At 41.4% G+C, this 21,427-nt stretch overlaps 1 protein-coding gene across 4 annotated transcripts in view; it reads left to right on the top strand.

The window, feature by feature from the left end:
- The first annotated feature begins 459 nt into the window (after positions 1-459).
- Positions 460-21,427, top strand: part of cgnl1 (cingulin-like 1) — a 30,090-nt gene continuing 9,122 nt past the window's right edge. The window contains exons 1-12 of one of the 4 annotated variants that reach the window (XM_044193571.1): positions 460-665; positions 1,587-1,725; positions 3,273-4,983; positions 5,207-5,301; positions 6,906-7,011; positions 7,630-7,719; positions 7,999-8,135; positions 9,181-9,319; positions 10,014-10,226; positions 20,505-20,711; positions 20,839-20,943; positions 21,031-21,183. In XM_044193571.1, the coding sequence (XP_044049506.1) occupies positions 3,325-4,983; positions 5,207-5,301; positions 6,906-7,011; positions 7,630-7,719; positions 7,999-8,135; positions 9,181-9,319; positions 10,014-10,226; positions 20,505-20,711; positions 20,839-20,943; positions 21,031-21,183 (2,904 nt within the window). In that variant the 5' untranslated portion in view covers positions 460-665; positions 1,587-1,725; positions 3,273-3,324. The remainder of the gene's footprint in view (positions 666-1,586; positions 1,726-3,272; positions 4,984-5,206; positions 5,302-6,905; positions 7,012-7,629; positions 7,720-7,998; positions 8,136-9,180; positions 9,320-10,013; positions 10,227-20,504; positions 20,712-20,838; positions 20,944-21,030; positions 21,184-21,427) is intronic. The other 3 variants (XM_044193578.1, XM_044193585.1, XM_044193562.1) reach the window with 3 other exon arrangements.

The following is a 21,427-nucleotide window of genomic DNA, read 5'->3' as shown; positions in this document are numbered from 1 at the left end:
TTTTGTCTTATTTGTATAATAGGCTATTTTCCCCAAAAGATATATTAGGATTTCTATCTTCTGGGTCCACCCATGTGCTCCCCCCTCCCCCCAACAAATAGCAAAATAGTGATTCATACCTCAGAATTTATGAACTCAGTCATTTTCTATTTTCTTCCAAGTACAAGCAAATAGGCTTTCAGTGATATTTAGTTTATTCAGTTTAAAAGATGTTTATTTAATAATGAGCTCACATGAAAGACTAATTAACGGAGTGGGTGTCAGGTCCCACCGCCTCTAGAGACCCTGCTGAGCTGAACCGAGCCGAGCTTGGCCGGTCCAAACTGAGCTGGGCCTGGGACACGTCCTGACCATGGTCCTGCCAAGGCTTCTGGGAGGATTCGTGATGTGAAATCTGTTCCTGGACCAGCGGACTGGTTCTTTGGGTGGGTGGGTAGGCGGGTTTGTGCGCTTGTTTCAGGAGGCGGAGCGGCCCGGAGGGTCGGGCGTCTTTCTGAAACTGCCCTGCTCTCTCTCTCTCTCTCTCTTAGGAAACAACACAGGACTAAATAAGTTAGCAAGCGGTGGTGTGGGCACCTTAGCTTAACCGTTTATCTTCTTTAAAAATCCTTTCAAACAAACGTTTATAACCAGCGATAACTGAACCAGAGAGAAAAACGACGCTGGTGAGTAAATTAACTTAGACAACAGTCTTCATTGTGGATGTTCAGTCTGCTGTGGGAGCGTTAACAGCCGTTAAACTCAACACAAGGCTAAAGAAATAGACATTTTTGATAAAAGGCTCTAAACTCGACGTAATTTAGTGGGTCATGGAAGTGAGAAAGATGTTAATCAAATGCGAAGTGTTACAGTAAATCTCAGGTTGGTGGTGCGCTTCACGCCACCTGTTGCACTGAGCAGCGATGTCCAGAAACTGCGTCAACTCAAACTGCCGCTGTTTCTTCTTTTCAGTCAGCTAACTACTTTCTCTACAGCTCTGTTGTCATTTATGATTTACACAATAGTGGTATGATTTTAATTGTGTTTACAGTTGCTCCTGTACGCTTACGTTGCATTCACCTGACGCTCCAGATTTGTGAACTCCCATTCACATTACGTAACTTTATACAGTGTAAATCCTCGCTGTCTTGAGTGATTTATTAGTTTTTTTTACATTAACTCGTTCAGGGTCAGTCCTCGGCTTCTCTTAACTGATTTGTTGTCTTCATGTAGTCATGTGAGTCAGACACCGTGTCAGAAACTCTCTGTGACACAGAAAACTAATCAGTTCACATGAGGAGATAAAAATCTGCTTTGTTAAATCTTTGCAGAGTCTCCCTTCTGCACAGATCAAAGCCAGGGCCTTGACATCCAACCTGTACTCCGTGCTGACCTCGTTGCTCTGCAGCACAGGGGTCAGTGAAGGCCGCACTGCCACTATGGAGGACAGGGGGCAGCTCAGTGAGGGTTTCCTCCTTTTGCAGAGACAAATACAATGGGGAGGGGGGGGTTGCACACTTGTTGGCGCCCTTGTGTTTTGGATACATGTGACACTAAGGATGAAAGAGTCTATTGTACTGTCTTTAGCTTTAATCTGTCCTCGGCAGCACTCTTCTTCCTGGACAGGACACTTTGCCTTGGCCCATTTCTTCCCTCCTGTGCAGACGAAAGAGTGTGAAGCTGACTAATTCAAGCACCAAGATCAACCAGTCATTATGTTCCTTGACTTGTCAAAACTAAGCTGAGGTGAATTATTCTCATGAGGTGCTGGGAGTGACCGACATGTATAAAATAAATGGTTTCTTGCTTTGTCCTATATAGCGATATTGATATATATCCTAATATAGTAAAGAAACTGTTGTAGACAAAATAATAAGACAGGAATGTCTGTTTTTAACTAATCCAGCAAATTGACTATATGACAAATCAATATATTTTATCATATCGATGCAAAAATAATTAAACAAAACATCCAATATTGCCATAAAGCTATCGTCCTCATTGAATTGTGTTTTGCAACTTTGCCCGCAATGGCGTAATGCAACCAGAGACAAACAGTATGGCAAAGTCTGTGTCAGCTAACAAATGCATATCTTCACATACTACAGATCATCATATCTCCTAGCTCTACATGGTGCTATATTTTTTTCTAAATAGGCTATCAGTTGTCCATAGGCCTGTCTTTACCTATTTCATGCTAATGTGATATGTCCTGCTTTTGCCTTTGTTGTCAGTCTTATCAGTGTCCTTCTCCCAGGCCCATCTTGGTCTGTCTTTGTATTGCAACATCAGGTAGAATGGGACGCTATCAGCAAGGCAAATAGGAACCTCTTAAAAGCCTATTGTCCAGTGAAACACATGGTGGCTGCTGATGGGTTTGTCTTTACTAGCTTCCCAGACATAAATGTGTCCCAGGCAGAACATTTAGCAGCTTACTTTAATATTTGTACACAGTTTGATATTTATAGCCAGCTGCGTTCTCACGATCGTGCTGCAATTTTGTCAACTTTGACAACCCTGCAATTATTACAAATGTGACAAAATTGAGCCAAATAAGATTTTGTTGCTCTCTTTTCATGGCATTTCCCATGAGCGTGGGCTGCAAATTACAATGTCATTTACAAGGATTAACTATGCTGTGGACACACACACACACACACACACACACACACACACACACACACACACACACACACACACATACACCCACCACTCACACACTGCACATTTACTCTTAACCTAACATCCTCCAAAGTTGTGTAGAGATGACACGTTTTTTCTCAGGTCTGACTGACTCAAGTTGGAGTGTTATCTTTTAGTCCTTTACTCTTAACCTGTTTAACCGATCTTTGACCGTCTTTGTCGTGCACGGCAAACAGTCATTTTGTTATACCATCTCTGTTAGTCACACACCTGTAAGGTCTTCCTAAACAGTACCTGGACATTTTTGCTGTTAAAAAGAATGTGGCTGATATTGTTGACTCATATTTTTTGAGGTATTATGGGTTCTGAGATGTTATAGGCGACACAGGGAGCTTGTTGTCTCATTCTTCATTTGGCCAGAGCACATTAGTTGAGCAGTTTGACAGAAAAGCTCTCTGTGGAGAGAAAACAGAACATCAAGAATGCAAGACAAGAAAAGAAAATGAAAGCGGATGACATAATTAAATGCAGCGGGCGTTTAATGTTCCATGAGTGGCTAAATATGGATCTGGGAAACGTTTGTTGATATTACTGAATTATGTAGTGTCTCATCTCTGACTAATACAGCCTGTCTAAACCTTTGGTTGCAGAGGTGGGCCTCCTGATCCAGGGAGAGGGATTTATTCTCCTTCTGCATTCCTGATGGAGTCGTACAGAGTGACTGGCATTCCCAACAGCGGACCACAGCGGGGCCACACTCAGCTGTCCCGCCCCTCCAGGCCCCACAGTAATGGAGCTGGTACATACGGTCTCAGCATCCGTGTCCAGGGTATAGATGGACACCCCTACGTAGTTCTCAACAACCAGGACAGGGGTCCTCACTCCTATATCGACCCTAACAGTAACGGGTACATCAACACAGAGGGCTCTTTTATTGAGAACTTTGAGGAGTATGATTTTAGGGGAGGAAAGGAGGCTGGATCCAGCAGCCCCTTCATGGAGTACAGGTCTCAGAAGATGATGCAGTACCCTGGGTCTCAAAATGGTGTCGCAGATTCACAAGGAAAGAAACCATCCACCCTTCTGAACTTTCAGAAGCACCCTGAGATACTGCAGCCGTATGATCCAGACACCAACTCCCTGAACCTTGATTGTATCCGCAGCCTGCCTTCAAGGCCTCTGCCTCTGGCTGAGACTGGGAACCAACAACAGAGTTCCTCTTCCAAATCTGCTGCACCTGCACCGTCCCACAGCAAGTTATCAAGCCTGGACCAGAATAAAGCTCCTGTGCAGCAAGAGAAAAGGCAGCTTTCATCCCAGAGCCTGAGTGAGACAGCCCTTCCTAAGCCGAAGTCACAGCCTCAGTCTTTGCCTCCAGCCCAGCCCTCTCAGACCAGGCCGCAATCACAAGTGGCTCAGCCACAGTCCAAACCTCGTCTAGCAAACCTGAATTTACCTCAGTCCAAGCCAGGCTCTAAAACTCAGAACCAACTGGTGTCTGCAGTCCAGCCTCAGCCCACCACTGTGTCGAGTCCCATGAGTGAGCAGAGCAAGACATCATGCAGATCCCCCAGTTCTATGAGCAGTGCCAACTCCAGCCTCGAGCGCACCCGCCGTGAGCCTGATGTCCTTCCTCTACGCAGGACTGACTCCAGTGGGCCTGTTCTTCAGTCCTCTTCCCGCTCCCGCCACTCCTCCTCATCTTCCACCTCTAAGGCTCTGGCGGATGACCAGATGGAGGCCCTTTACGCAGACACCATCAACCGCCACGAAAACCGCCGCTACATCCCTTTCCTCCCAGGTTCAGGAAGAGACATTGACACAGGCTCCATTCCTGGTGTCGATGAGCTCATTGAGAAGTTTGATGGCAAAGATGGCAGCCAACAGCGCAGGGGCAGGGCGGGGCGCAGGAACAGGATCAATCCAGAGGACAGGAAGCGCTCACGCAGTGTGGATAGCGCCCTCGGCCTGCGAGATGGCTCTAGCTACATGGACACGTTTAGCCGCCAGCGAGGCACATCGATGGAGCATGTCCTGCGGCCCTCACAGCTACGGCTGCAGAAAACAGCCGGCAGTCAGGACTCCTGGCTCACAGCTGTAGATGGTAAGGTGGACTCCAGGGCTTCATCTCGTGCCACTAGCGCACCTGGCTCCCCACAGAGCACCATCTCTAAAGCTGTCGGCTCCATACAGGGTTACAAAAAGCCACAGACACGCTCCTCTTCAGTACCATTCACAAGTAAAGAGAGCGAGGACAGTGTCTCCTCAGTTGGAAAGGTTTCGACAACATTGCTGTCAACATCACTATCCAAGCCTTCTTCCACCGCAGACAAAAAGTCCAGTACGGAGGCTGATGTCCAGGTACAAAGATCTATGCTGTAGCACTATGATTGAATCTTCACACTTGGAATCTGAAATTTCTTTGTTTTAACTTATTATACTTAATTAATATTAGTATATTGTCCAACAGATGATTGTCTGTTCAATCTTTTACAAATGAGGATCTGTGAGAGAAGAACACCTTTTTTTGCTTTGTCAAGATCTGTCTTATTTCATTAAGATCTCCATCTCATTTCATTTCCAGGCGACACCCGATCTTCTGAAAGGTCAGCAGGAGCTTTCACAACAAACACATGAAGAGACAGCAAAACAAATTTTGTTCAGTTATCTTAAGGATGGGTGAGTTATCTTGACTTTTCTGTTCTTATCAATGTACTTTTTTAGCTTTATTAATTAAATTATTTATTTTAACTTTAAATAACTAATTTAAAAATGTGACCAAATGTTTTGATCCTTGTCTTGATCCTTCATGATTCAACTATCATGAACTGAACATACTGTTCACTCTAAAGCCCAAATCCAACATGTTGCACCATAAGGCAATGCATCATGAAGGAAGAGAGTTCTCTGTGGGAGCACATAAATGGTTTTTATCAGAGTTGGACTGTTTGTGATAAAAGTGAAGGAATGTGCTCGTCTTACCCTCCCATCCAGGCTGTTAGGGATCCAGCTGTCTGGAGTTTGTTTTCTTGCAGAATCCCACTTTCTCTCTCTGCTTTCTCTTTGCTGCAGTGTGAAATGAGGGGAGACGTTCTGTTTACTTCTGTAATCAGACACTTATTGCCTTTCAAGGAAAGGCATCTCGGGTTAAAAGGTTAAATGCAATTTAGGTTTTAAATGATTCATATATGATGGTTTATGCATTCTTTACAGTCTTTTAATTAAGGTAGCAAGTCAATGTCAAGAATTGTTTTTGGGGAATGTATAAGTTAAACACAAGTGCCAGTTAAACTGTACTCAGTTGCATTAGTTGTGTGTGATTTTACAGTGAGAAACAGTTTTCAGGTTCCTACAGTTCTTGCATGTGCTACAGACTTGTGGCAATGTAAAAAGAGAACAGGAAACTGCTTGGGTGTGTCGGGCCACAGGTCAGGAGTCACAGGACAAAGGAAAGGAAACACAGATGGAAGTGCTGGGGCTGAAACTGAGCTACATTCTCAAGGCCCAGAAGACAAACATTCACCAGCAGGGGTTATAAAGGTTTAATGAAAATCATCTGTATGAGGAAAAGAGAGGTTTGGGGAGGTTTGGCTTTCTGTGTCAGCCTTGTAATTTATTGAAATAATATATTACTGCTGTCATGTGAAAGTGGTGAAACTGTAGTTTTGTGGATTCTGATGTTTTCACTTTAACTGAAGGATTAAATATTGTTCTGTGGGTGATTGAGAAAATCCTCCCATCTTTGGGCTTTTAAAGAAATTAAAGAAATGCTCAGTGTATAACGCTAAAGACAAAGCTGCTTTTCTTAGCTCTGGAGAATGTTTACTATGTCATATAATTTATATTATATTATCTGGATGCCATGAGCAAATAATCCATAATTTCTTTTTTAAAGACAATCTCTCGCAATTTGCATACTCTGCATGTTTACATTTGAAAGCCGTGGAAATTGTGGTATTTCTTAACCTCTTTTTAACCCCGGTTCCTACTAATTTGCCAGGTGATGAAATTAGACTCTGCAGCAATCCCATTATACTGCCCATACGTTTGATTCTTCCGCTCATGTGCCTCATGGTTTATTGGACGGGTGTAATGAAGCTGTTTGTACCGTGAGGTGACACATCAAAGCAGCATGATCCTTCCTGACCCTTTCTAAGCTGGGAATGACTTACTCTGTTCCCAGAACGGTCTGGAATTAATTCCTGATTCCCCCAAACACTAAGAGACATTTTTTTTTTAACCTTTAATAACCAGAGTGTGTTAACCTGGGTGTGTGTCTGCAGAAGCAATGACAATGATGAAACCACGAAGAGAAAGGTCAACCTCGTTTTTGAGAAGATACAAACGTTGAAGTCTAGAGCCACGGCGAGTTCACAAGACGACAACAAAGTGAGACATTGTTATGTTGTTGTAATTGTGCCACACTAACAGTTAAAGAACCCATGAAATATAATATGTCTCCTCTGATATCTGTTGTGATATGCCAACTACATGTCAACATCAGCATCTTTACATATTTTTACATTGAAATCATAGATTTGGGGCTGTAAAAGTGCAGTTCTGCCTTCATGCTTTAGCTGTCTACCAGTAAATGGGTGAGAGATTTGTGTTTAGGTTTCAGCTTCCCAAAGTGAAGCCCAACTGGCTCATGTGTATTGATTTTGAAGAGGTTGATACATGCAACAAACTAATTTGTGCTAATGTGAATTAAACATTAAATTCTGCCTTAACATCCTTTTTGATTCCAACCACTGAAGAAAATTGTGATCTCAAAGCCATTTTATGAGACGTTTTAAAACTGTGTGCATGTTATCTCATGCTCTGAGGCTTTAGCACTCAGGCTATTTACTTTACCTAGCAGACACTGTCAGTTATTGAATATTTACCCTTTACTAAAGAGTGCTAATGCCAGAGACCAAATATTCAGTTTGTATTCAGTGTGTATTTTTATTCATAATGGATCAATAAGAAATAACCAATTTTAAAACATCTGTCTTCTTCTGTCAGTCCCTGGACTTTGCTGCGCAGACCAAAGCTCTGCAGGAGCAAAATGCCGTACTGGAGAAAGAAATGACCGACCTGAAGAGACAACTTGAGGTAACAACAGTCTAACTACAATGTGCCTCTGACACCAGCCTGCTTATGTTGACATGTTGGGTTTATTGCTGAACTTGTTGTTTGAGAATATCCTTTAATCAAGGGTTTGGCTGGAAAGTAGGTTTAACGTATTACTGTGCAACTTGCTGAATTTAAAGAGATATTTTGGGAACTACTGGTTGGATGTAGAATTGGCTAAGCTTAACACAAAGCAGGAGATGTAAAAGACTAGATCTACATTGAAATGTCAACATGAATATTTGTGTGTTTCACCATCAGAAGAACCAGGCTGACAAGAGGACAGCAGCAGGTTTGAAAGAGCTGCAGCAGGAGCTGGAGCGGAGTGCAGACGAGTGCAAGCGTCTGAAGGAAAAACTAGCCAAAACAGAGGCCGAGCTCCAGACCACAGTCGAAGAGTAAGTGCAGGGTGACAATGCTGGAGAGTGACAGGTCTATGACCATCAGTGTAGATAAATCAACTAGCTTAGCTTTATTTAGCATTTCCAGAATGTTGTGTTGACTGTTTCAATTGTCAGTGGCAGCATTTTTTACTTCTGTTAAACGTAACACACACACACACACAACACACACACAACTGGCAGTGTTTGTGGTTGAGGCATCATGTTCTTGTCGCTTCACTACTGATCCCTACTGATTTGTTGGGGATCCTGCATTGAGGGAGGTGGGAACAGGGAGACATAGCATGAACCTCCTGCACTTTACGCCCTTCTGGTTAAGCTCCTGAAGCGGTGTATCAGAAGAACCATGTTGCTGTTAACACCCTCCCCAGGCCAAATAATAATAAAAATAAATACATTTACATGTACTGTCACGCTGAAACCAGTGTAGGATATCTGAATGAAATCTATGAAACCACTCAGACTGTTGATAGTTACCGAAGTGGTTGCCATGTGAGTTCCTCTGCCTTATTATATAGTCCTTTGTGTCTCCTCTGGTTTGTTAGGTTTATCTTTCACCTTCCATATTAATGTGTGCTTGTGACTGATTTACTGTTCATACTGACAGCACTAACTGTCTAGCTTAATTTCCGTCCCTTAAACAACTATAAACCCCCATAAACAACTATTATTATTTGACTGATGTCAGTCTGATGTCCAGAGTGTTGCCACTATGACTTGCTCCACTATTCTTACAGCAGGATTAGATGTTCTGCTTCAGTCTACATGACTGTGTGGTGATTTGTTTGAGGTGCCTCACATCACTTATCACCCTCCCCCTCAGTGTTGTCATGTAGAGGCAGTTTCAACGTTATTGGTTTGCCATAGTTCAGGATTTTGTTTTAACCTCTGTGCTCTGTAGGCCTCACATTCAGACCCAGCACAGGTGCTGCCATTTGTGTGTGCGAATTAAGGTGCAGGCGTGCGGGTGTGTATGTGCATATCTACATTATGTAGATTACCTGTCCTGTACTGTGTTGTGACATGTTGTGTGGTTTGTCAGGCTGTTCCAGGTGAAGATGGAGAGGGAGCAATACCAGACAGAGATCAGAGACCTGCAGGACCAGCTGTCAGAGATGCATGACGAGCTCGACTCGGCCAAGAAGTCAGCCTCTGATGGAGAGAAAGACATCATTATGGCGGTAATGCACAGTGTTCACTGTTCTAGAGAAGAAAAAAAATGACTTTCTTTTTGCTCTAAGCTTGTGGAACATGTGGCTGATGGCAACTGCTCACCTAAACCACCATGAAAGATGAAAGCTTTTCTGTTCTGCCTCTTGAATACTAAAACCTTCTACAGAAAACCATATGGTAAAATCTCTTTGGAGTGAGATGAAGCTGTTTCACACTGTATTTAAAACATAAATAATTAATAAATGAATGCAACAAGTGTAGAGAGTAGAGACTAGCCTGTCTAAAAGGGAATCAGTGATTTCTTACATCCTATAATACAGTGCAATATGGATATTATTTGTCTGAAATAACACCTATAAACTTCAAGTCCATAGGGTGAAGGCTTTACCTGAAATATTTCTCTCTGGAGACACTACAGAATAAATCTTAATGAACAAGCAGGCAAAGGGAATCCATATTGGACCTATATATCTAAAATTATCACATTGCTATTATTGATTATTTCCAAGAGGTTTACATTCTGTCTTGTCTTAAGCTCTACCGCTACAAATGTCTTTAAACCATTCAATAACTGTCGTTGCAGTGAGAACGTAACCAAAGACAAGAGCAAACTTAAGGGTCACAGTCAAACTCGGCAGGTCAACTCCAGTCTGATTCTGAAGTGATAAAAAGTTGCCAAACTGTCTTCATTTTTTTGCACAGGACATGATGCAACTGAAGGTGGATATGCAGGAAGTTCTACTGGCCAAGGAGGAGCAGGAAGAGGTGCTGAGGAGGCGGGAGAGGGAGCTGACAGCTCTGAAAGGAGCCCTAAAGGAGGAAGTGGCCGTTCATGATCAGGAGGTGGACAAGATGAGGGAGCAGTATGAGAAGGAAATAAGCAGGCTGCAGACGTCTTTGGAGGACGCCAAGCAGGTAATCAGCCTCCCGTGAGATTCCCCTCCGTCCCTCCGTCTCTCCTCCAGTTTGACTCCCTGTGTTCCCTCCTCCTCATTTCCTTCGCTCTCACCCTCCCCCATTCCAGAAACACAGCCTGTCACAGAGGAGTGCGGAGATAAGCACCACATCAGGGGAGCTATAACTGTGTCTGTGTGTGTTTTGCATTGCAAGTTGTGCCATATGTTCGTCATCAGAGGTCAGGGCGCTGCTTTGAAGTGACGTTATTTACACCTTTTCACTAGTTTCACAAGTTCACATCTGTGGCACTGAGTGTCAAAATACTGAGACACTGGTTTTAAAACAGGCAGGATATACTGTATCCACTATACCTATACTGTGTCACTTTAAATCAGTATATATTTCTATGTGTCTCCATTGCGTTTTGAAAAAATGTTGAATTCAAGAAGTCAACATACAATTTACTGTACCAGGCAAAGATGATTGTGCAAAGAAAAGTCCTGAGTAAAACAAGAATTTTTAATATTATAAAACAAGAAATTTAAATTATCATCCAACAACATAATTTCACAGACCTACTACTGTTCAGTCTCCTTCATTGAATAATAGTTTCTCAAAACATTTGATACCGTATCACTGTAGACTTATGTACATGCTGAAAGACAAGTTAACAGTTGACTTTTCAATATTTATAGAATTCCTCCCACATTTCTGTTAACCCTTTAAATTCCAGTATATCCAGCATATCTGCTGTGTTAATCATAAGTCAGTGGTTCCTTGATTTGGTTTGGCTGGACTTGCAGAGAAATGCTAATGATAAAGAGCTTAAACATCCAAGTTTTTAATGTGGATGGAATCCTGCTGCACAAACAAAGTAGTTTAAACATGCTGATCTGGTTAGGATAGGATATTCACCTATAGCAGTAAGAAGTTGTTGTACGTTTTTTCAAAAGTGGAAATTGAGCCCAGCTTGAATTCACACACTTAAGTTGGGTCAACAGAGCAAACAGATAAAATGAAAACGAAACACTATGTAACAGTTAAATGTAGCTTATCAACATTTTTCATAAGAAGTCTTTCTGGCCAGTCAAATGTGGAGGTGTTTTCTTATCTCAGCTTGTTCCTCTAGGGAGGAACATTTTACAGGGAGAATGATGTTTGATGATACAATTTAGAGACATTTATCTGCATGTGAAACTGTTAGGAGTTGCATTACTGGCAAGGTCAGTAATGCAACGTTCAAGGCCCTGATATACTCCAAAACAGACACGGGCACAGTTCAGTTTTTTTACTACATTGTCAAAAAATAAACTTCTGAAAAGCTACACATCAAATTTTATAAACCTTGAACCCTCTGTTATGCAAATCTGTGTTATTCTGCACCATTAGGAGAGTAATACTAGTGATAAGCCAGCCATTATTTAAAAGTGAAAGATTAGAAGTGAATTTTCTTTAAAGCAGAGAGGGTTTGTCAGTTGTCGTTTCAAAGTGGAGGAAGGTGAGTTACGATGAGACGAGCAGTGGTGCATGGCAGGAGAGAGCACACTGAAAGAGCTGAAGACACATTGTTTCCAGTAGGTTGCCGTGTGACTCACATGTGTCCTGTTTGTCTCAAAGAGTGGAAGTTGTCCTTGTTCTCGGCTTCCTGCGGGCCTGGTGGGGGTCCACAGCAGCACTCTGCAGCAAGAATCTATGAGAACATTTCCTTTTGTCGAACAGAGGTACTGCTCCCCCGAGGGAGTATGTCATCAGGGGTTTACCCTCAGTGCTTTGTAAACACTTGGCAAGACTGAAGTCATTGTTTGTTTCTCTTTTAAGTTATGAAAGAGTTCTCACTCATTAGAGCCTTTCGTTTATGTCCTGAATTAATATTCTGTCCTCAGGTTAGACTTCATGAGACATTTGTAGATTAGAAGACTGTGATCAATTACTATGCAGAAATGTATTTATATAGTGGCACCATTTATGCTTTACCGATTTATATATGCTGTTTATGTCAGGCAATGTGCAAACTGTAATAAGATCTGATAAGTCAGCATATAAAGACACAGAGAGCATGTTAGTAATAAATACTGTTATTCTAGACATTATGGTTTTCTGTGTGATGAAAACACACTGTGTGATAGGCACAAGAACCAAAACAAATCTTGCTAATATCACCATGAAACCCAAAGCCTTTTGAAGTCCTAAATGTTCACATCATGTGGGCAATAGTCTGAGCTACAGGTTATGAGAAAGTCTGACATTAAAAGGGAAAGCTGCTTATTCTCTCATATACGCTTCTACTTTGTGTGAGGGTGTCAGACAGAAGAAAAAGAAGAGCCAGACTGAAATGTGCATCAAAGTGCTGCTTCTCCCGTTTGAATGGACCTGACCTTTTGTGGTGACCAGAGCGGCCCATACGAAGAAGAATGCTGGAAACTGGAGCACTAAATTGCTCTGTATGCTAGTTAATTGCAGTGGCAAGCCATCACTAATCTAATGAGCTGCCATTCCCGAGTTGCGTCGTGTCCCCACTTCTTTCTGTGCCCTGAAAGAGTGGGGGTAATTGCGGACCTCAGTCGATGATGAATGATGAGTTTGTTTCACACAATAATAGCAGCGGGGGTTGGGACATGCTGAATAAGTGGGTCAGTATGCTGAAGAAAAGGGGATGCGCTGCTGACCCCCTGAAAGGGGCGGGGGGGCCTGTTTTGTGTCTTAAATTGAAAGCTGCATTGTGTTTTCAATGAGCTGAAATCTGTGGAATTTCATCAAGGTTGAAAAATCGTGGTCACACTTTCTTGAGAAGATATGAATTTGCTTATTTTGAGCATTACTTTTTTGAGTTCTTAATGTTCTGTAACAAAAGACGTCTGCACATTTGGAAGTGGATCTGATCTTTCATGTCAGCATGTGCTGGTATGCAAAAAATGTGGAAAGATGAGGTGCGGTGAGTAAAGAGAAGGGTTTGTTTCCAAGAATGTTGGGGTCAAAGTGGAGAATGTGCACCCTGCAGACCTCCTTCTTCACTCAGCTCCAGCTCTGTTACACTGTACCCGCTCCGACCTGTGGGAGAGGCTTGGATCCTTTCATTTATGCCTCTTCGAGGTGCTGCAGTTGCATCTCCATCTCCGCAGTGCTCCAGATTCTCAGCGTTAGAGGGTTTAATAGGTCTCAGCCGTCCTCTCCCTTCCTAACTGTAAAGACAGAGCCTTGTGCTTATCACACCATTTCCAGCTCTTGTTATGTTTCACCTACAGCCCTGAGCCACAGCGTGTAACACAGCCTCATTGTTATCACGCTCTCATCTGTAACCTCAATCCCAAATGCTGTATTTTTTCATTTCCTAACTCCACAGTTTCCACACAAGACTCCACAGTGATCTCCCGCTCACCTAAATGCAGTTCATTTTCTGGCCTGTGCCATTCTTGCCCGTATCTCTGTCTGCCTCTCGAGTAATCTCTGCCAGTGTGTGAACTGAAGTCTCACTGTCTGATCATCAAACTTACGTAGCCCAGAGAAGAGTTCCCCCTCAGGCTTGTTTTGAAAGTAAAAACTCTCGCATGAGTCTGTGTGTTTGATGATAGCACTATATTTCCTAGCATAGCTTTAGGAGCTGATTTGGCAGACGACTGGAAAGAGAAGGAAGGAGACGCAGGGCAGCGAGAGAGGAAGGAAATGGTGGAGAGAGTTTCTGGATTTTGACAGAGACAGCAAGGAATTAGCCGTTTATCCTTGTTGAAATATTAGGTCTTCTAGGTCTTCAAACAGCTTTAATGGTAACTTTATAGATTGATAACAGTAAACACGTATTTAATACGGGATCTAAATAGCCATCTGTTCAGTCAGAAACGGTTCGTTCAGAAAATGTCGCTGCACGGCCATATGAGGGTCACATCCATGTGAAATCAGGCAGGATTTTTGTGTTTGTTGTTCCTTTACCTCGCTGCCTGTGAACACTGATGTGGTGGAAGCCTAATCTGCCAAAACAACTTGCAGGAGTCAAGTTAAATACACATCTATTGAGATTACATTTGAGGCTAGTGGTCAAAAAAAGAAGAGTTTACATTCATCAAGCAGTGCTTTGAAAGGCAGTCAGTGTGTTTTCTTGTGTAGTTGTAGGCAGTTGTAGAAAAAACAACTTTGTGAACCATGTGAAAAATTACAAATGTTTTGATGTTCCGCCTTCTTCTAATCCACATGAAATAACAAATCAGAATCTTATATTTGATCTTATATTTGTAACTATGCCAGCTGACTGGTTTGATACATGAAGTTGGACTTTATTGTAAATGTGTAAAGTGTTGGTTGAGATCTCCATGTTTAGGTTGTTAGTCTTCAGACTTGAACTGTTGTGTAGGATGTGGATTTTGGGTGTTCTCTCGCTCACAGGTTTATTCAAACCTTATCTTCCGCCTGGAAAGCTAGAAACAAAGTTTTCTCCCCTCTTTGTTTTTCTACTGAGACTTTACTGAGCCTTTGAGTTTTGGCACTGTGAAGCCTGAAAGTCAAAGTCTGAGTCACACCCAACTAACATTCTTAATTTTGATAAATGCTCTGTAATTAATGTAATTATTTTTAAGAAGGGGTACATCTGTTACAGTGCTTCACATCATAGTTTCTGCCTTCACAATGCACGATCCAGTTTTACATTGGAGAAATTAATGGATTTATAGATCTTTGCTGAATATTTTTACAAAAATAAAAGTGTGTAGATTAGATGATCCTAAAGTTTTTAATATTCAGAAACATCAGATGAGATCACAGACCCCAGTTAGATCAAGTCTGGTCCCAGGAAACCTAAAAAATAAATGATTTAATTTGGATATAATTCTGCACTGACTACAGGAAGTGTTCCTACAGTCTTTGGGATGGAAACAGTGAGTGACTGTACTGATGGCCAGGGAGTGAAAAACTTTACTGTTTTTCTGTGCAGCCCTGGGACCACAGAGAACCTCTGCTCCAGATCACGATTGTGTATTAACTGTTTTCTGATGAATGTGTTGTTTTATAAATCTTGCAAGCTGTGGTGCACTGTGATGATGGCAAATCAAAACATTTTCAATTGTGGCCTCAGTTGTCAGCAAATAGTGTGTTTGGTGTCAACAATCAAATACCAAAGAGTCAAATTTGTCAGTTTAGGGAAGACTTGGGACTTTTAGCAAAATAAAAGTGATTTTTAGGAAGCAATTTTCTTACATTTCTCTTTTTATTTATTTAATTTTAATCAGAAACATCAATGTCTCTTAGAGCATCTGCATGGTCACAATCTCACAAGTCTCTGTAATTCTGTTATATCCACACACCCCTGCAAGCTTGCAGTTTGGCTTTGCACAGAGAAAGCAGGTTTGTGTTCCCATTTCTCTAAGGACGAGACAAGATTTGATTACCGTCCTCCTTTGACCAAAGATATGCCAACGCTCCTCAGATGTCACGTTTTAATTTCTACTTCAATCCTTCCTTTCAGTCCATGACAGGCCTTCTGTTCAAGTTAACCTCAGGTCGTTGTACCATCTTTTATGAGGAATGCTGCTGTATTTGTAACACATACTTTCTGTTGGCAAAGCAAATCCAGGCTTCTACACTGCCAACAAAGTTTTTTTGAATTTCTTTTCCTGATATTAGGGTTAAGTTCAGATAATGTGATACCATAAAGGAAATGACTTGTACTCTGAATGACCTTGGGCAGTTTTATTTTATAAAGTCATGTGTGTGTAAATGTAGCTCCTTTCCATCAAAGGCAACAAAGGCATTTTTTCTTTGCCACAATGAGGCTGCATCACTTCAGCTGTCAAAAAGCTCAAACCAACGATGGAGTAAAAACAGGGTCTGTGACTTAATTTTACCTTCCACCACCCAAACAGTAAGCAGCTGACTGGCCAATAAACATAAAATACATGTCTGCAACACTCACCTTGCTGCTTATCAGTCTTTAGACAGACTTAACAAGAGTTACAAGGCTTATTTTAGCCTGCCACGCATATTTTAGCATCTTTGCAAACCTCTAATCTCTGTGTTTAGACTGACTTTGTGAGGGCAGGAGGTAATAACTTGTACTTCAATGAGAAGTCAACTAGAAACCGAATAAAATGTTGGTGGTGGAACATCTTCATAGCATGCTGGCCCATGAATGTAAGAGTTAGGATTCTTATTAGAGTCTATAGATGCTTGTGGTGGTGCAGAGACAGCAGGTGGTGTTGAATCAGTATTACAGTCTGCAGGTAATGGTGAGGTGGAGGTTATGGTTTTGCAATTATTGCTCTAAAAGAGATAATCATACAGAATGGTTTGTAATGTGCAGAAGGAAAGTTAAAGATATCAGTGATATGTGAAATTTGTGAATGAGAAGAGCTTTGACAGCACAGGAAAGAGGAAACGACTGCGAGGCTGGAAATGTGAGTTGACAACAGGAAGCACAAGAAAGAGAGGGAATTCACTAGCAGTAAAAAAAAAAAGAGAGAGAGAGAGGAAATGTGAGAGAAAATGTCCTCCTTATGGAACTTTTGTAGAAGCTTCATTTAGTATCAGCCGATCAATTTGTCTGGTCCAGTTAGCATGTTTTTGCAGCTGCTGCAAAAGGAAGTCATGTGTTTCAATACATCCTGGTTTGGAGTACCTGCAGAGTGCACCAGTGAAATTAGAAAACAGAAAACAGCTTATCAGCAATTTAACAAAGAGCATCCAGCAGTAATACCTTTGACTTGATGACATTGAAATATTAAGTATATTATTTATTGTATTAAATTCAGTTTGAGAAGTACCAATGTATTTTTTATTTGTATGCATTGTTTTTTAACATAAATTATCAAATCCATTTGAAAAGTATTAGTGTAATAAGGATAAATAAAGCAGCTAATCACCAGGAGGAGTATTGGTAGCCTTTGCACTGTATATGGAAAAACATATGGAAAAAATACCTCCAACATGTTTGTCTTAAAAAAAGAAAACAAAACATATGCAGAGCAACATCAGGAATGGGGAGGGGATAGAAATAACAACATGCTAGAGCTGGCTTTTCTGTTTACAGAAATTCTGAACGAGATCTAAAAATGCCACCTAGCACCTTTAATGACTTGTGGACTTTGTGCTAAAGACAAAAGCAGCTGTACAGTACTCTGTACCTACTCATAGTGGGTCTCTCAGTTGCATTTAAACTTGAAAGTTGAAAGTCTATGTACAGTAACATGAGTTTTTATGGTGTTTTTGAAATTGAATCTGTTTTACCTGATAAAGGGATTAATCTTGACATTTATAGAAGTTAAAGTTCTCAGAAATATGGAATTAACAAGTTCAGGAAAATGATTGACACTCTGCTTGGTTGTGGCTTTTTGTTGCAGGTTTCTTACAGCTGTATTTATTTTTAGACCATCAGATTTTGTTATGTTGGAAGCTGATTTGGTGGGAATAACCGAGAGAGCAGAGATTTCACAGCAGCACACGACCCGGGACACATACTTCACTTTCAGCATTTGTGCCGCGTTTCAAAGACTGCACAAAGTTAGTTAATATGCAACTTTAGACAAACACATGAGGACCCAAGTCAAACTTTGAGTTCAGGTAGAGAAGGAAAAAAAGGACTAGCTGTATGATATTACCACATATTCTTCTGTGATATTGTACTAATACACTGAAGTCAGCTTGTATTGTCACTCTTTGTTCAATTTGAATTTCAAGAGGCATTAAAACATTTTATTAAATAGACAAACAAATCGTTGTCTAATAGCTGATAAAGTGATTGCTTTGTTAGTACTAATTCTTTAGTAATTGTTAGGTAACCTTAAATAACGCTTTAACACTTTTAATGAATGATTAACATTTTGCGGTAGTGAATAAAAGAATCAAGTTTGTGAAACCTTATAAGAAATTAAATAACTAGTGCATGAGAAATTGTTGGCTGATAGGTAATATATGGTTCTCATGGATATGATTGGAATATTAGAGTTGACATTTATGTGTTTGTCTTACAATTTTTACGAAATGTCGATCTTTCCACAGGCGATTTTAACACAGGAAGCAGAGATATCAGCCATGTTGTCTCTGCTTCCTCTCACAGACAGCAGGAGGGTCTCCCTCTTTCTGGCTGGGTGGCTTTGCCCATGTTTTTAACTTGTGTGACCCAGTGTGGGAAGTGGGACAGGCAGAGAAGTGTGAGGGCTGAACTTGTTGTATATGTTGTTTTAAAATGGAGCACCAACACAATCCTGACACACTCTTATCAATGCTTTATTATTGCAGTGAAAGCTGTGGTCAGCCCTGCATCCCACCTTATATATTAATATAAACCTCCTAGAAAATGACTTAATCAGAAGTAACTTGATCATAACAGCGTTAACACTGATGCAGATCTGGGGCATTTTAGGTTGAACGCCAGTTAGCAGCAGTGTCAGCTATAAATGAGATATTCGATTGATATAAATACAACAGTTCTCAAATAAATCCTACCTTCATGGAAATTATAATGTTTAGTTTTTTATTGAAACTGTTTTAGGGAGGTGTTGATTCAACTTGATGTTAATTTTGGAGACTGTAGTTTGAGGTGCTGAGGAATTGCACTGCATTATACTGGGAGCTGTTTCTAATATTTACAGTAGTTTATTCTCATTTATATAACATCTGCAATGTTTACAATTGTGATTTAGTTACTGTAAAGTCTTAATTTGTTTGTCTACGATTTGTTGTGTTAATTCTCATTGGTTTGGCTAATCTTGAGAGGTGAAACAGTGTTATCTCTGGATTTGGCAGCATCGAGTCTGTACAGGGCTTCTCACTCCTTTGACCAAACTAAATGACCCAGTGAGGCAGCGAGGGTGGCTCTGTGGTGACAGTGGAAACAGGTCTGACTGGCCTGAAGCAGGGAGGCACCCATCACCTTTCAAGTACAAGAGGTGCCTCTATTCACACAGAATGACGACAAGCTGAGCTGGCCAACGAGTGCCTTAGTTTCACTAGTCACAAAGAGTTTTAAGGGGTGAAGAGTAGTAGACTTTGGATTCTAGCTGAAACAAAATTTTGCATTTGTAAATAAGTTACCACCTTCAAAATCTCCCTCAAATGCCCAGTGACACTAACTAAAGTGCTATAACTCACAAAACTATTTTACTACATTTGCCTGCTGCAGTTAAAATCTCTTGACAACTAAAATCTGTTTTTTTGTCATGCTTTTTAAAATAAATCACCGTCAGAGGAACCCACATTTTATTTTTATTGTGATGTAATTTAGCAGGAAGGTGTCTGCTGTAGGGATTTTTGCAGCACTTGATAAAGGTACTGCTTGAGAATAACAAACCAGTTTTTAGTTCCACTGTTTGTATTGATGCATTTTTTCTGTGCCACCCTTAAGCAGTGTGTCACCAGTTGGGTGACACACACTCAGTCAGTTGGTTCTTCAAAGCAGTAGGCTGTGTGTGTGTGCGTGTGTGCTTTCATGCTTTTGTGCAAACACACAAGCTGTGACGTACTTGGATGTCAACAATGTGTGTGATGAGTAACAAAGAGTAACCTGCCTGTGCAGGAAGACAGCATTGAACTTTGACATATTTTCACACCTTCTGCAGTTCTGTGTCCATAGGTGTTCAAGTGCAGGCATCCATCACTGTACTGAGATAAACAGGAAATTGCCAAACCAGTTTCCTAACATTCCACCTAAAAGTCTTGTTTCCAAACAAACCCTTGCAAGTCATTTGCCTACCTACGCTGTCATTCACTGGAAGGGTGTCATCGCAACCGAAACCTATTATCTGTCGTACCGATTGAGATGTGTGCTTGTTGTACATGTATTTTCGTCTGTCTCTCATTCTTTCTCTCCTGCACAGCACTCCACCTTGTAATGTCAGAGCCAAAGGACAGTCTTCATTCATAATTTTGGGGCATGAGGAGAGCTCACAGGACTCCCTGTTAACTCTGCCACTGCCACAGGTGCAGACTAACACTGTATAACTCTGAGTTTACAGCGGTCACAGGACACGTCTAAAAAGCCATATCACAGCAGTATCACAGGTGGAAAAACTTTGAATTTAGTGACACAAGAGACTAGCAAGTCTGCCTTGCTAGCCTGCAGACTTTGTGTGGCCCTCAGCATTTCATTGTGGTTTATTATGAAGTGTGAGAGAATTACAGGAGGACACTGTTATTCTGTGTCTCCACAGCAACAAAACTTCAGTGAGAAACTGAGTACTTCGAATAGCTTTTTGTTGCATGAGGCATTTGAGAGAGTCTCAAATGTTCCATTGTGCATCTTTGTTCCACTTTCTGTTGAGTGTCACAGACTCCTGCTTCCTTTTGTACTGACGCCCTGTGTCTTGTTCTGATGTGCAGAGCAGCGCAGCAATGGTCCGTGAGAAGGCTGAAGTGGAGGCAGCCAAGGGCGCAGTGGAGGGCCAAGCAGGACGGCTAACCCAAGAGGCTGAGCGGCTGCGCAGACGGGCACAGGAGCTGGAAAATGAGGTGGCCAAACTCAACCGCATCATCGACGAGGCCAAGCTACAGGAGAGCAAGCTGGGGGACAGAGTTGGCCGACTGGAGGTGAGGGAGTCAGTTCCAGAACTGCAACTGATGCCAGTTTTATTATATTGCTGGTTTAGTTCTACACTGCCACTTTAGCATATTATACTATATGAAAGTCTTATATGCCACAATGTCCACTTAACAGAGAGAAAAAAAGCAATTGGAAGAATCTTTTGCTGAAATTAAGGAGCAAGAAGAGGAGATGTCACATGCCAATCGAGCATTGACCATTCGGTTGGAAGATGTGCAGGTGAGATTAGCAACATAGAATGAAGAGAAATGTGGATGTCTATCACAAGCACTGTTTGACATCTTTTAATACCGCGTCCTTCTATAGAGGAACTTGACCAAACTGAGCAGTGAGCACAAGGACTTGGAGGAGAGGTTACAAGAAGAGAGGGCTCAGAAGGAGCAATTCAAGAACATGAAGAACGACATTGAGGATGAGAGGAGATTGCTGGACCGTACAGTGGAGAAACTCCAGAAGGAGGTGAATGTACATGAGTATATAGTATAGTAAAATTTATCCCAGCAGACACCACATGGGGTGGTCTCAGTTTGGTAAAATGCCTTCATTCATTCATCTTTGTGTCTAATGAATCTCTTTTCAAATTTCTTATCTTTTTGTTTTAGCGAAGAGTTGAGTTGTAGTTCTTAAATCATAAGTAAACAATGCTGAGGTCAAGTACTCATTCAGTTTCACCTTATTTTGCTCTTGAAGATTAAAAAAAAAT

This window comes from Siniperca chuatsi, linkage group LG1 (assembly GCF_020085105.1).
Source record: "Siniperca chuatsi isolate FFG_IHB_CAS linkage group LG1, ASM2008510v1, whole genome shotgun sequence".
NCBI lineage: Eukaryota > Metazoa > Chordata > Actinopteri > Centrarchiformes > Sinipercidae > Siniperca > Siniperca chuatsi.
This window is presented reverse-complemented; position numbering and strand designations above follow the sequence as displayed.